We start from the raw sequence: 15714 nt of genomic DNA on the forward strand, positions 1-15714 counted from the left end.
TCCCCTATATAATAATAATACCACATATCAGTGTGTGCTGGGAGCTGTGTTATTCCCCCTCATATATCACTGTACGGTCCCCTCTCCCCTATATAATACCACACATCACTGTGTGCCGGAGGATGTGTTATTCCCCCTCATCTATCACTGTACGGTCCCCTCTCCCCTATATAATAATACCACATATCAGTGTGTGCCGGGAGCTGTGTTATACCCCCTCATATATCACTGTACAATCCCCTCTCCCCTATATAATAATACCACATATCAGTGTGTGCCGGGAGCTGTGTTATTCCCCCTCATCTATCACTGTACGGTCCCTTCTCCCCTATATAATAATAATACCACATATCAGTGTGTGCCGGGAGCTGTGTTATTCCCCTCATATATCACTGTACGGTCCCCTCTCCCCTATATAATAATATCACATATCAGTGTGTGCTGGGAGCTGTGTTATTCCCCCTCATATATCACTGTACGGTCCCCTCTCCCCTATATAATAATACCACATATCAGTGTGTGCCGGGAGCTGTGTTATTCTTCCTCATCTATCACTGTACGGTCCCCTCTCCCCTATATAATAATACCACATATCAGTGTGTGCCGGGGGCTGTTATTCCCCTCATATATCACTGTACGGTCCCCTCTCCCCTATATAATAATACCACATATCAGTGTGTGCTGGGGACTGTGTTATTCCCCTCATATATCACTGTACGGTCCCCTCTCCCCTATATAATAATACCACATATCAGTGTGTGCCGGGGGCTGTTATTCCCCTCATATATCACTGTACGGTCCCCTCTCCCCTATATAATAACACCACATATCAGTGTGTGCCGGGGGCTGTTATTCCCCTCATATATCACTGTACGGTCCCCTCTCCCCTATATAATAATACCACATATCAGTGTGTGCTGGGGACTGTGTTATTCCCCTCATATATCACTGTACGGTCCCCTCTCCCCTATATAATAATACCACATATCAGTGTGTGTCGGGAGCTGTGATATTCCCCTCATATATCACTGTACGGTCCCCTCTCCCCTATATAATAATACCACCACATATCAGTGTGTGCAGGGAGCTGTGTTATTCACCCTCATATGTCACTGTACGGTCCCCTCTCCCCTATATAATAATCATATAGAATAAGTTACCTCTTGTAGTAATGATGAGCTCCAAAACGACCGACGAAAAACTCTGTAACTCCGCCCTCTCCCCCTCCCTAGTAGCAGGATATGACGTAGTTATATGTTTATAGACTACAAGAGAATGGCCGCCGCACATATGAGGACACTGATTGTAAATTTAGTTGGTTACTCTAGTGATGACCTGTGTGATGTAGCTGCCACTAGCTACGTGAAGTCAGGAGTATTATCTGCCGCCTGATTGGCTGCTCGGTAGGTCAATCACAGCAAAAAATAGTGAGAGAGGGTGGGAGGAGCCAGTGAGACAGTTGTGAGATCCGATTGGCTGATGTGGGGTGAGCGGGAGGGGACAGCTGCGAAGTGGGCGTGTCCGTAAGATAATAGGATGCAGTGTAGCCGGAACAGTAACCATGGCTGCAGATGGACAATGGGGTAGCCCCGCCCCTCTGCTACCATGTGACTAGGAACTACCTCCCCCCGAGTGCACCGCTCTCTGACCAATGTATCGTGTTCCTGTGTGAGGGGAGCCCTGAGAGGCCGCAGCAGGTAATAGGCTCTTACTGTTATACAGGGGGAGCAGCCTGTGGTGTCCTGTTATTATTATACAGGAGGAGCAGCCTGTGGTGTCCTGTTATTATTATACAGGGTGAGCAGCCTGTGATGTCCTGTTACTTTTATTATACAGGGGGAGCAGCCTGTGGTGTCCTGTTATTAGTATACAAGGGGAGCGGGTGTAGCATGGTATGCCGGCGGCCGGGCTTCCGGCAACCAGCATACCGGCGCCGGGAGCCCGACCGCCGGCATACCGACAGTGTGGCGAGCGCAAAGGAGCCCTTTGCAGGCTTGCTGCGCTCACCACGCAGCGGGCATGCGCGCCATGCTATTTATTCTCCCTCCAGGGGGTTGTGGACCCCCACGAGGGAGAATAGATGCCGGGTGTCAGGATCCTGGCGCCGGGATCCCGACATTCGGCATACTGAAGACCACCCAAGGGGAGCAGCCTATGGTGTCCTGTTACTGTTATTATTATTATTATTCAGGGAGAGCAGCCTGTGGTGTCCTGTTACTGTTATTATTATTATTCAGGGAGAGCAGCCTGTGGTGTCCTGTTGTTGTTGTTGTTGTTATACAGGGGGAGCAGCTAGTGGTGTCCTGTTACTATTATTATACAGGGGGAGCAGCCTGTGATGTTTTGTTATAATAATAATAATAATAATAATAATAATAATAATAATAATAATAATAATAACAATTGTTATTATACACTGAAGTGGCCTGTGGTGTGCGGTCATTATTATAATACAGGGAGAGCATCCTGTGGTGTGTTGTTGTTGTTATAATAATAATGTGAGTAGCCGGTAACATCCTGTTAGTTACATGTGCTCTCTGTGATATTTATTATATTTGTTTCTAAAGAATCGAACTGAGAAATCAGAGTGTTAATGAGAAGTTACTTGAGGTGAGGCATGCTACAGATTACCTGAGGATGGACAATGACAGGAGTCTGATTACTGAGAGGATACTAAATCTTACCCTGGAGATTATCTACATGCTGACTGGGGAGGTGAGTGGATCTAACAGTGTCACATTGACATCACTTATATCTATAGTAATAATATAGTAATAATACAGGGATATGACTGGAAAGGTGAGGGGATCTGACAATGTCACAGTGACATCACATATTTATAGTAATAATACAGTGACATGACAGGGGAGGGGACCTGGGACTGTCATAATGACATAATTTATATCTATAGTAATAATATAGGGACATAACTGGGGAGGTGAGTGGATCTGGGAGTGTAAAGAGCCCCATACACTTATGCGACCGGCAGCCTCCCGGGGGGCAGGATCACCCAAGATGCATCGTATGCTGTCCTTTTTTAGAATACAGAGACGTGACTGGGGAGGTGAGGGGATCTGGGAGTTTCATTGTGACATCACTTATATCTGTAGTAATAATACAGGGACATGACTGGGGAAGTGAGGGGATCTGTGAGTGTCACAGTGACATCACTTATATCTATAGTAATAATACAGGGACATGACAGGGGAGGTGAGGGGATCTGGGAGCGTCACAGTGACGTCACTTATATCTATAGAAATAATACAGGGACATGACTGGGGAGGTGAGGGGGAACTGTGAGTGCATTTTGTAATAGTGTCTTTTCTAATACACAGGGTTACACTGTAGTGAAGAAGACATCAGGTGAGTTTGAGACACCCAGCAGCCACTCCCTTTTGTCAGGAGGATTGAGCAGGACCCAGATCCCCATCACGGTGCCTCCGCCTTACTCACTGATACATGAGAGACAAAATGACCAGAAGATCCTGGAACTCACCGAGAAGATCATTCAGCTGCTGACTGGAGAGGTGACTGCTGGGAATGGGGTATTATACAGTAACACCAGGGGACGTCTCTGGGTGATGACTGGAGAGGTGACTGCTGGGAATGGGACATTATATAGTAACACCAGGGGACGTGTCTGGGTGATGACTGGAGAGGTGACTCCTGGGAATGGGACATTATACAGTAACACCAGGGGATGTGTCTGGGTGATGACTGGAGAGGTGACTGCAGGGAATGGGGCATTATACAGTAACACCAGGGGATGTGTCTGGGTGATGACTGGAGAGGTGACTGCTGGGAATGGGGCGTTATACAATAACACCAGGGGATGTGTTTGGGTGATGACTGGAGAGGTGACTGCTGGGAATGGGACATTATACAGTAACACCAGGGGATGTGTCTGGGTGATGACTGGAGAGGTCACAGCTGGGAATGGGACATTATACAGTAACACCAGGGGATGTGTCTGGGTGATGACTGTATCATTGTGTGTGTCAGGTTCCTATAAGGTGTCAGGGTGTCACTGTCTATCTCTCCATGCAGGAGGGGGAGTATATAGAGGAACACAGGGGTCTGTACAAGGATGTGATGATGGAGAATCACCGGCCCCTCACATCACTTGATAAGAGGAGACTGTCATGTATTGTACAGGGGAGAGCAGGTATGGGGGTCCCCTATATACACACATCATCTGATAATCACATATATACACTGTACTCAGTCACTGTGTGTCTCCTACAGATGGTCCCAGTAACAGAGATAGCCCAGAGAGATGTTCCCAGGACTGTACCGAGGAGAATCACAGGATCCCACAAGAGGATCATGTAGGTGGGATTGAGGGTCTCTCCAAATAACAATGATACTTTTCACTGTATAATCTATAGAGCAGCAGTGTGTTATACATTGATAATCTACAGTCTTATTCCAATTATTGACAATAGTCATTTCTCTAACGTCCTAAGTGGATGCTGGGGACTCCGTAAGGACCATGGGGAATAGCGGCTCCGCAGGAGACTGGGCACATCTAAAGAAAGATTTAAGACTATCTGGTGTGCACTGGCTCCTCCCCCTATGACCCTCCTCCAAGCCTCAGTTAGATCTCTGTGCCCGAACGAGAAGGGTGCACACTAGGGGCTCTCCTGAGCTTCTTAGTGAAAGTTTTAGTTTTAGGTTTGTTATTTTCAGTGAGACCTGCTGGCAACAGGCTCACTGCATCGAGGGACTAAGGGGAGAAGAAGCGAACTCACCTGCGTGCAGAGTGGATTGGGCTTCTTAGGCTACTGGACATTAGCTCCAGAGGGACGATCACAGGCCCAGCTTGGATGGGTCCCAGAGCCGCGCCGCCGGCCCCCTTACAGAGCCAGAAGGCAGAAGAGGTCCGGAAAATCGGCGGCAGAAGACGTCCTGTCTTCAACAAGGTAGCGCAGAGCACTGCAGCTGTGCGCCATTGCTCTCAGCACACTTCACACTCCGGTCACTGAGGGTGCAGGGCGCTGGGGGGGGCGCCCTGAGACGCAATAATAAACACCTTGGATGGCAAAAAATGCATCACATATAGCTCCTGGGCTATATGGATGCATTTAACCCCTGCCAAAATACATAAAAAAAACGGGAGATAAGGCCGCCGATAAGGGGGCGGAGCCTATCTCCTCAGCACACTGGCGCCATTTTCCCTCACAGCTCCGTTGGAGGGAAGCTCCCTGGCTCTCCCCTGCAGTCACTACACTACAGAAAGGGTTAGAAAAGAGAGGGGGGCACAAATTAGGCGCAGTATTAACTATACAGCAGCTATAAGGGGAAAAACACTTATATAAGGTTATCCCTGTATATATATAGCGCTCTGGTGTGTGCTGGCAAACTCTCCCTCTGTCTCCCCAAAGGGCTAGTGGGGTCCTGTCCTCTATCAGAGCATTCCCTGTGTGTGTGCTGTATGTCGGTACTTTTGTGTCGACATGTATGAGGAGAAAAATGATGTGGAGACGGAGCAGATTGCCTGTAATAGTGATGTCACCCCCTAGGGGGTCGACACCTGAGTGGATGAACTGTTGGAAGAAATTACGTGACAGTGTCAGCTCTGTATAAAAGACAGTGGTTGACATGAGACAGCCGGCTACTCAGCTTGTGCCTGTCCAGACGTCTCATAGGCCGTCAGGGGCTCTAAAGCGCCCGTTACCTCAGATGGCAGATATAGACGCCGACACGGATACTGACTCCAGTGTCGACGGTGAAGAGACAAATGTGACTTCCAGTAGGGCCACACGTTACATGATTGAGGCAATGAAAAATGTTTTACACATTTCTGATAATACGAGTACCACCAAAAAGGGGTATTATGTTCGGTGAGGAAAAACTACCTGTAGTTTTCCTGAATCTGAGAAATTAAATGAGGTGTGTGATGATGCGTGGGTTTCCCCCGATAACAACTGATAATTTCTAAAATGTTATTGGCATTATATCCTTTCCCGCCAGAGGTTAGGGTGCGTTGGGAAACACCCCCTAGGGTGGATAAAGCGCTCACACGCTTGTAAGGGCTCTATCCTCTCCTGAGATGGCCGCCCTTAAGGATCCTGCTGATAGAAAGCAGGAGGGTATCCTAAAATGTATTTACACACATACTGGTGTTATACTGCGACCAGCAATCGCCTCAGCCTGGATGTGCAGTGCTGGGTTGGCGTGGTCGGATTCCCTGACTGAAAATATTGATACCCTAGATAGGGACAGTATATTTTTGCCTATAGAGCATTTGAAAGATGCATTTCTATATATGCGTGATGCACAGCGGAATATTTGCAGACTGGCATCAAGTCTAAGTGCGTTGTCCATTTCTACCAGTAGAGGGTTATGGACACGTCAGTGGTCAGGTGATGCGTATTCCAAACGGCATTTGGAAGTATTGCCTTATTAAGGGGAGGAGTTGTTTGGGGTCGGTCTTTCAGACCTGGTGGCCACGGCAACAGCTGGGAAATCCACGTTTGTACCCCAGGTCGCCTCTCAACATGAGAAGACGCCGTATTATCAGGCGCAGTCTTTTCGTGGATAAGCGGGCAAAAGGTTCCTCATTTCTGCCCCGTGACAGAGGGAGAGGAAAAAGGCTGCAGAAATCAGCCAGTTCCCAGGAACAGAAACCCTCTCCCGCCTCTGCCAAGCCCTCAGTATACGCTGGGGCTTTACATGCAGAATCAGGCACGGTGGGGGGCCCGTCTCAATGAATTTCAGCGCGCAGTGGGCTCACTCGCAAGTAGACCCCTGGATCCTTCAGGTGATATCTCAGGGGTACAAATTAGAATTCGAGACGTCTCCCCCTCGCCGTTTCCTAAAGTCGGCTTTACCGATGTCTCCTTCTGACAGGGAGACAGTTTTGGAAGCCATTCACAAGCTGTATTCCCAGCAGGTGATAATCAAGATACCCCTCCTGCAACAGGGAACGGGGTATTATTCCACACTGTTGTGGTACCGAAGCCGGACGGCTCGGTGAGACCGATTCTAAATCTAAAATCTTTGAACACTTACATACAGAGGTTCAAATTCAAGATTGAGTCACTCAGAGCAGTGATTGCGAACCTGGAAGAAGGGGACTACATGATGTCTCGGGACATCAAGGATGCTTACCTTCATGTCAAAATTTACCCTTCTCACCAAGGGTACCTCAGGTTTATGGTACAGAACTGTCACTATCAGTTCAGACGCTGCCGTATGGATGGTCCACGGCACCCCGGGTCTTTACCAAGGTAATGGCCGAAATGATGATATTCCTTCAAAGGAAGGGAATTTTAGTTATCCCTTACTTGGACAATTCCCTGATAAGGGTAAGATCCAGGGAACAGTTGGAGGTCGGTGTAGCACTATCTCAGGTAGTGTTGCTGCAGCACGGTTGGATTCTCAATATTCCAAAATCGCAGCTGGTTCCGACGACTTGTCTTCTGTTCCTAGGGATGATCCTGGACACAGTCCAGAAAAAGGTGTTTCTCCCGGAGGAGAAAGCCAGGGAGTTATCCGAGCTAGTCAGGAACCTCCTAAAACCGAGCCAAGTTTCAGTGCATCAATGCACAAGGGTTCTGGGTAAAATGGTGGCTTCCTACGAAGCAATCCCATTCGGCAGATTCCACGCAAGAACTTTCCAGTGGGACCTGCTGGACAAATGGTCCGGGTCGCATCTTCAGATGCATCAGCGGATAACCCTGTCACCAAGGACAAGGGGTCCCTCCTGTGGTGGTTGCAGAGTGCTCATCTTCTAGAGGGCCGCAGATTCGGCATTCAGGACTGGGTCCTGGTAACCACGGATGCCAGCCTGCGAGGCTGGGGAGCAGTCACACAGGGAAGGAATATCCAGGACTTATGGTCAAGCCTGGAGACATCACTTCACATAAATATCCTGAAGCTAAGGGACATTTACAATGCTCTAAGCTTAGCAAGACCTCTGCTTCAAGGTCAGCCGGTGTTGATCCAGTCGGACAACATCACGGCAGTCACCCACGTAAACAGACAGGGTGGCACAAGAAGCAGGAGGGCAATGGCAGAAGCTGCAAGGATTCTTCGCTGGGCGGAAAATCATGTGATAGCACTGTCAGCAGTATTCATTCCGGGAGTGGACAACTGGGAAGCAGACTTCCTCAGCACGACCTCCACCCGGGAGAGTGGGGACTTCACCCAGAAGTCTTCCACATGATTATAAACCGTTGGGAAAAACTCGACAGGTATTGCGCCAGGTCCAGGGACCCTCAGGCAATAGCTGTAGACGCTCTGGTAACACCGTGGGTGTACCAGTCAGGGTATGTGTTCCCTCCTCTGCCTCTCATACCCAAGGTACTGAGATTGATAAGATGGAGAGGAGTAAACACTATATTCGTGGCTCCGGATTGGCCAAGAAGGACTTGGTAACCGGAACTTCAAGAGATGCTCACGGAGGATCCGTGGCCTCTACCTCTAAGAAGGGACCTGCTCCAGCAAGGACCCTGTCTGTTCCAAGACTTACCGCGGCTGCGTTTGACGGCATGGCGGTTGAACGCCGGATCCTGAAGGAAAAAAGGCATTCCGGATGAAGTCATCCCTATCCTGATCAAAGCCAGGAAGGATGTAACCGCAAAAACATTATCACCGCAATTGGAGAAAATATGTTGCGTGGTGCGAGGCCAGTAAGGCCCGACGGTGGAAATTCAACTGGGTCGATTCCTACATTTCCTGCAAACAGGAGTGTCTATGGGCCTGAAATTGGAGTCCATTAAGGTTCAAATTTCGGCCCTGTCAATTTTCTTCCAAAAAGAACTAGCTTCAGTCCCTGAAGTTCAGACGTTTGTAAAAGGGGTACTGCATATACAGCCTCCTTTTGTGCCTCCAGTGGTACTTTGGGATCTCAATGTAGTTTTGGGTTCCAAAAGTCACATTGGTTTGAACCACTTAAATCTGTGGAGTTAAAATATCTCACATGGAAAGTGGTCATGCTGTTGGCCCTGGCCTGGGCCAGGCGCGTGTCAGAATTGGCGGCTTTATCCTGAAAAAGCCCTTATCTGATGTTCCATTCGGACAGGGCGGAATTGAGGACTCGTCCTCAGTTTCTCCCTAAGGTGGTTTCAGCGTTTCACCTGAACCAACCTATTTGTGGTGCCTGCGGCTACTAGGGACTTGGAGGACTCCAAGTTGCTAGACGTTGTCAGGGCCCTGAAAATATATGTTTCCAGGAGGGCTGGAGTCAGGAAATCTGACTCGCTGTTTATCCTGTATGCACCCAACAAGCTGGGTGCTCCTGCTTCTAAGCAGACTATTGCTCGTTGGATTTGTAGTACAATTCAGCTTGCACATTCTGTGGCAGGCCTGCCACAGCCAAAAATCTGTAAATGCCCACTCCACAAGGAAGGTGGGCTCATCTTGGGCGGCTGCCCGAGGGGTCTCGGCTTTACAACTTTGCCGAGCAGCTACTTGGTCAGGAGCAAATACGTTTGTAAAACTTTACAAAATTGATATCCTGGCTGAGGAGGACCTGGAGTTCTCTCATTTGGTGCTGCAGAGTCATCCGCACTCTCCCGCCCATTTGGGAGCTTTGGTATAATCCCCATGGTCCTTACGGAGTCCCCAGCATCCACTTAGGGCGTTAGAGAAAATAAGAATTTACTTACCGATAATTCTATTTCTCATAGTCCGTAGTGGATGCTGGGCGCCCATCCCAAGTGCGGATTGTCTGCAATACTTGTACATAGTTATTGTTACAAAAATCGGGTTATTATTGTTGTGAGCCATCTTTCAGAGGCTCCTCTGTTATCATGCTGTTAACTGGGTTCAGATCACAGGTTATACGGTGTGATTGGTGTGGCTGGTATGAGTCTTACCCGGGATTCAAAATCCTTCCTTATTGTGTACGCTCGTCCGGGCACAGTATCCTAACTGAGGCTTGGAGGAGGGTCATAGGGGGAGGAGCCAGTGCACACCAGATAGTCCTAAAGCTTTCTTTAGATGTGCCCAGTCTCCTGCGGAGCCGCTATTCCCCATGGTCCTTACGGAGTCCCCAGCATCCACTACGGACTATGAGAAATAGAATTATCGGTAAGTAAATTCTTATTTTCTAAAGTGTCACTTTAATGTTTTGTGGGTTAATTAGCAAGAAGAATTGACTAATACTAAAAGAGAAGATATAGAGGAAGAAGAAGAGACGTATGTGACTGCTATTAAGTCAGAATATATAGAAGGAGAAGAGATGTATGTGAGAGGTGATCAGCAGTGTAAGGAGGAGGAAATCCCTACAGATACCAGCACAGGTGAGTAATAAGCACAAATTATATCCTCTGTCAGTACAAACTAATGAGGGAAATGTATCTGCCCAGTGGGGGAGTCAAGAGCCATCAGACCCTATTATACTCCTGCTCTCCCCCTCACATCATGTCACTGTGTGTTACCAGCATAGAGATCTGACCAGTCTCCTCCCCACACTCTCTGGTGTATCTCATACATCAGGAGCCATCAGCCCCTATTTACTCCTGCTCTCCCCTCACATCATGTCACTGTGTGTTACCAGCCCAGAGATCTGACCAGTCTCCTCCCCACACTCTCTGGTGTATCTCATACATCAGGAGCCATCAGCCCCTATTATACTCCTGCTCTCCCCTCACATCATGTCACTTAGTGTTACCATCCCAGAGATCTGACCAGTCTCCTCCCCACACTCTCTGGTGTATCTCATACATCAGGATCCATTAGCCACTATTATACTCCTGCTCTCCCCCTCACATCATGTCACTGTGTGTTACCAGCCCAGAGATCTGACCAGTCTCCTCCCCACACTCTCTGGTGTATCTCATACATCAGGAGCCATCAGCCCCTATTATACTCCTGCTCCCCCCCTCACATCATTTCACTATGTGTTACCAGCCCAGAGATCTGACCAGTCTCCTCCCCACACTCTCTGGTGTATCTCATACATCAGGATCCATTAGCCACTATTATACTCCTGCTCTCCCCCTCACATCATGTCACTGTGTGTCACCAGCCCAGAGATCTGACCAGTCTCCTCCCCACACTCTCTGGTGTATCTCATACATCAGGAGCCATCAGCCCCTATTATACTCCTGCTCTCCCCCTCACATCATGTCACTGTGTGTTACCATCCCAGAGATCTGACCTGTCTCCTCCCCACAGTCTCTGGAGTATCTCGTACATCAGTGGTTCTCAACCTCTGTCCTAAAGCACTCCCAACAGTTCATGTTTTCCAGGTCTCCTCACAGGATTGCAAGTTAAATAATTTGCTCCACCTGTGGGTCTTTTATAATGTGTCAGTGAGTAATGAATACACCTGTTCAACTGTTTGGTGACCTGGAAACCATGAACTGTTGGGGGTACTTAAGGACCGAGGTTGAGAACCCCTGTCATACATCAGGAGCCATCAGCCCCTATTAGTCTTAGATATAGAGGTTAGCATGGAGGAACTCTACATCACCTGACGTCACTGGACCCTGATGACACCTTTGCACTGTTTGAGCTTAACGAAGGTAAGTGAATACCACTCTTTTGGGATTCACTGTTTTTGTCAACATGCTAAGAAATTATGACATTAGGGCGCATTGTTATGATGAATGTTGTGAGGAAATGAGGTCTGTGACAATTAAGATAGCTATGCCTCATTTCCCATGTCAAATATGTACTTTTTATACCCATACCCATATACATCCAGTTCGTCTGTCTGTTCAAACAGACGAACTGGATGTATATGGGTATAGGTATAAAAAGCTACTCCCCTCGTCTTCCGCTGGGTATACACTGGGGGTAGATGTGCTCCTGTGATTCTATGCCCCCGGCAGCTGCTCCCCTTGTCTTCCGCTGGGTATACACTAGGGGGTAGACAGTGATCGCGCAGAGCTAAATAATTTGTGGGTCCAAGGGACCCCTCACTTGCAAAAATTGGGGTCCTACTCCACTGTTTCTGGGTCCCATCACATATTATGGGGGATGAGGGCAGAAAGCAGATGGGACAGTGTTGGGGGACAAGGAAAGGGTTAGAGGTAGGTAGTGCTGGGGGTAGGAAGGGGGCAAGGGGATATAGCAGCTGGGGCAGTACTAGGGGAAAGAAGGGGGTAAGGATTGATAGCAGTTTGGACAGCACTGGGGGAAAGAGGGAGTTAGAGCCAGGCAGTACTGGGGCAGTGCTGGGGGTAAGGGAAGATAGCAGTTGGAAGTGCTGGCGGCAAGGAGGTGTTAGGGTTCGGCAATACTGGGGGGAGTGATGGGTGTAGGGAGGAGGTAAAGGAAGATAGCAGTTCGAACAGTACTCAGTGCAAGGAGGGGGTTAGGGGCAAAAAGTGCTGGGGGTATGGAGAGGGTAAGGGTAGAAAGCACTTTGGGCAGTACTGGGGGAAAAGTGGTGATTGACAGAGGATACTGCCACTGAGGAATGACCGAGTACTGCTGAAGGCGCCCTGTGAGTCAGAGTCCTGTGTGCACCTCAGCCAATACCATTCCTCAGGACTCTGAGTCACAGCGCGTCCTGCAGACCCGCGCATATTTTGCAATCACTTGGTAGAGTTTCTCCTATGATTCTATGTCCCCAGCAGCAGCTCCCCTCTTCTTCCACGGTGTACACATTGGTGGTAGAGGTGCTCATACGATTCTTCGTCCCTGACAGTTTCTCTTCTCTGCAACCGCTGGGTATAGACTAGGGGTAGATGTGCTCCTGTGATTCTATGCCCACAGCAGCTACTCCCCTTGTCTTCCTCTGGGTATACACTAGGGGAAGAGGTTCTCCTATGATTTTATGTCCCCAGCAGCTGCTCCCCTCTTCTTCCACGGTGTACACATTGGTGGTAGAGGTGCCCCTACGATTCTTTGTCCCTGACCGTTTATCTTCTCTGCAGCCGATGGGTATAGACTGGGGGTAGAGGTGCACCTATGAGTCTATGTCCCCGGTAGCTGCTCCCCTCTGCAGCCACTGGGTATACACTGGGGGTACAGCTACTCCTATGATCCTTTGACCCCGGCATATGTTCCCTTTTCAAGCTGCTGGGTATACACTGGGGGTAGAGGTGCTCCAGTGATTCTATGTCTCCAACAGCTGTTCCCCTTCTTCTTCCGCTGGGTATACACTGGTGGTAGAGGGGCTCCTATGATTCTATGTCCCTGACAGCTTCTCTTTTCTGCAGCTGCTTTGTATACATTGAGGATAGAGGTGCTCCTATGATTCTATGTCCCTGGCAGCTGCTCCTCTCTCCTTCCGAGGTGTACACATTGGGGGTAGAGGTGCTTCTATGATTCTATGTCCCTGACAGCTGCTCTTCTCTGCAGCCGCTGGGTAGACACTGGGGGTAGAGCTGCTCCTTTGATTCTATGTCCCTGACAGCTGCTCTTCTCTGCAGTCGCTGGTTATACACAGGGGGTAGAGCTGCTCCTATGATTCTATGCCCCTGGCAGCTGAACACTAAGCACATTTGAACACTATTTTGATCTTGCACCTTAAACTCCAATTATAAAGCTAAACATTTACCACCTGCTATTTATATAGCACAGCTTAAAATGTAAATTAATGAGTTATACATGATATCTTGAAACATCTAAATATTCATTTGGCGGTGTATTTAGGGACATCACTATAGCTTTTAAGGGAAAATTAAACTTGTTTTGGGAAAACATTCATATTTCCATATATTTATTGTATTTATTGGATGTTGCAGCAAAAATAATTCTGAGGAACATCTCAATTTATCTCCAGATGGTGAAATAGAAGATATCACAGAGGATTTTCCAGAAGAAAAACTTATTACCCCAAGTACACATGCACTGCTTCACCTTGCGGATATGTCATCTGATCCCTCCAACCATAAGCAATGTTCTTCTGATATAATATTCCCATGTTCTATAGATACCAAATGTTTTAGACGGAACTCAAAGCCTATTACCTATCAGCCAACTTCAGCTTGTGAGAAACCATTTCCATGCTCTGAGTGTGGGAAATGCTTTACACATAAATCAGCTCTTGTTATACATGAGAAAATTCACACAGGTGAGAAGCCATTTCCATGTTCTGAGTGTGGGAAATGTTTTTTATGGAAATCAAGTCTTGTTATACATGAGAGAAGTCACACAGGTGAGAAGCCATTTCCATGTTCAGAGTGTGGAAAATGTTGTGTAGATAAATCGACTCTTGCTAAACATATGAGAATTCACACAGGTGAGAAACCATTTTCATGTGCTGAGTGTGGAAAAAGTTTTACACTCAAATCACATCTATTTACACATCAGAGAAGGCACACAGGTGAGAAACCATTTTCATGCCCTGATTGTGGGAAATGTTTTACACAAAAATCTATTTTTGTTACACATGAGAGGACACACACAGGTGAGAAGCCATTTTCCTGTTCTGAGTGTGGGAAATGGTTTTCACGGAAATCAGCTCTTGTTACACATCAGCGAATTCACACAGGCGAGAAACCTTATTTTTGTTCTCAGTGTGGGAAATGTTTTACATATAAATCAGCTCTTGTTACACATCAGAGAAGTCACACAGGTGAGAAACCATTTTCGTGCTTTGAGTGTGGGAAATATTTTACACAGAAATCAAATCTAGTTACACATGAGAGAACACACACAGGTGAGAAGCCTTTTCAATGCTCTGAGTGTGTGAAATATTTTACCATAAAATCGGATCTTGTGAGACATCAGAGACTTCACACAGGTGAGAAACCATTTCCATGTTCTGAGTGTGGGAAATGTTTTAGAAGGAAATCAAATCTTGTTTCACACGAGAGACAACACACAGGTGAGAAACCTTTTCAATGTTCTGAGTGTAGGAAATGTTTTACACACAAACCGTCTCTTGTTATTCATGAGAAGTCACACAGGTAACAGGCCATTTACATGTGCTCAGTGCAGGAAATGTTTTACACAGAAATCAGCTCTTGTTATACATGAGGGAATACTCACATGTGTTTAAGTTATTGTCATGTTTGGATTGTGGGAAATGAAGAGAAAGTAGATTGGATAAAACCATACTTTAGTTACACGGGTAACCATATTATTATTGTTTATACTATATAGGTTGTTTTCTTATGTTTTTGTTAATATTCCTGTTAACCACTATACATGAGAATATGAACTCCGAGCGGATGGGAAAGAAAGTCACATTGTAGTGTGAGAGAACTGGGTTCAAGTCGTAAACCCAGGGTAAATTCTTATTGACTAATATTAGGCTTTGCGATCTGAGACCTGACCATTACATGCTATAAAACTCCATAAAAAAGCCTGTGGCATGCAACAGGAAAGCCAGGTACCCAGAGGAATGTGAGGCCATAAACGCACACTTAAGTATTTTTGTTTTCTCAAAAAGAAAAGTCTGATTGTTACAAAGATAATTATTTTTAAACTTTATTTTTGTGATGTCTGTATTGGTACTTTCATAAATCTTGCATTGTCACTCTTTCATTGATTTGTTCTGTCTTTTGTGATGGTGACTATTTTAGGTTGCTTTAAAAAAAACAAAAAACACCTAACTGGCAATTTTTTTCCCAAAAAACGCTCGGAAATTGTCAAGTTTTTTTTATTCTGAGAATGTATTTAAAAACATGTATTTAAACATATCCGTAACGATCGTATAAAAAATCTGCCACCCCTTTTCAATGGACTTGCCTCCGTGAAAGGGGTTGAGTATGATATACCGGTTGTCAGGATGTTGGCAGTCACGTGACCAACACTGGCATCCCGGTAATGAAGATCCCGATGTCAAAGGGGGTATTCCCGACC

At 47.0% G+C, this 15714-nt stretch overlaps 1 protein-coding gene and 1 pseudogene across 1 annotated transcript; both read left to right on the top strand.

The window, feature by feature from the left end:
- Positions 1–15396, top strand: part of LOC135054691 (zinc finger protein 585A-like) — a 143867-nt pseudogene extending 128471 nt beyond the window's left edge.
- LOC135054690 (oocyte zinc finger protein XlCOF29-like) lies at positions 1514–10203 on the top strand. Its single transcript, XM_063957953.1, has 6 exons — positions 1514–1697; positions 2568–2715; positions 3336–3527; positions 4048–4165; positions 4246–4332; positions 10094–10203. The coding sequence occupies exons 2-6, from the start codon at positions 2638–2640 to the stop codon at positions 10108–10110; spliced, it is 492 nt and encodes a 163-aa protein (XP_063814023.1). The 5' UTR covers positions 1514–1697; positions 2568–2637; the 3' UTR covers positions 10111–10203.
- Positions 15397–15714: the final 318 nt, after the last annotated feature.

Source organism: Pseudophryne corroboree, chromosome 3 (assembly GCF_028390025.1).
Source record: "Pseudophryne corroboree isolate aPseCor3 chromosome 3, aPseCor3.hap2, whole genome shotgun sequence".
NCBI classification, from domain to species: Eukaryota; Metazoa; Chordata; class Amphibia; order Anura; family Myobatrachidae; genus Pseudophryne; species Pseudophryne corroboree.

Bases quoted from the DNA above. Each gene is read 5' to 3' on its own strand.
- LOC135054690 (XM_063957953.1), top strand. From the start codon at position 2,638: ATGGACAATGACAGGAGTCTGATTACTGAGAGGATACTAAATCTTACC. The intron at 3,528-4,047 runs GTGACTGCTGGG...CTCTCCATGCAG, and splicing joins TTCAGCTGCTGACTGGAGAG to GAGGGGGAGTATATAGAGGA. The intron at 4,166-4,245 runs GTATGGGGGTCC...TGTCTCCTACAG, and splicing joins TATTGTACAGGGGAGAGCAG to ATGGTCCCAGTAACAGAGAT.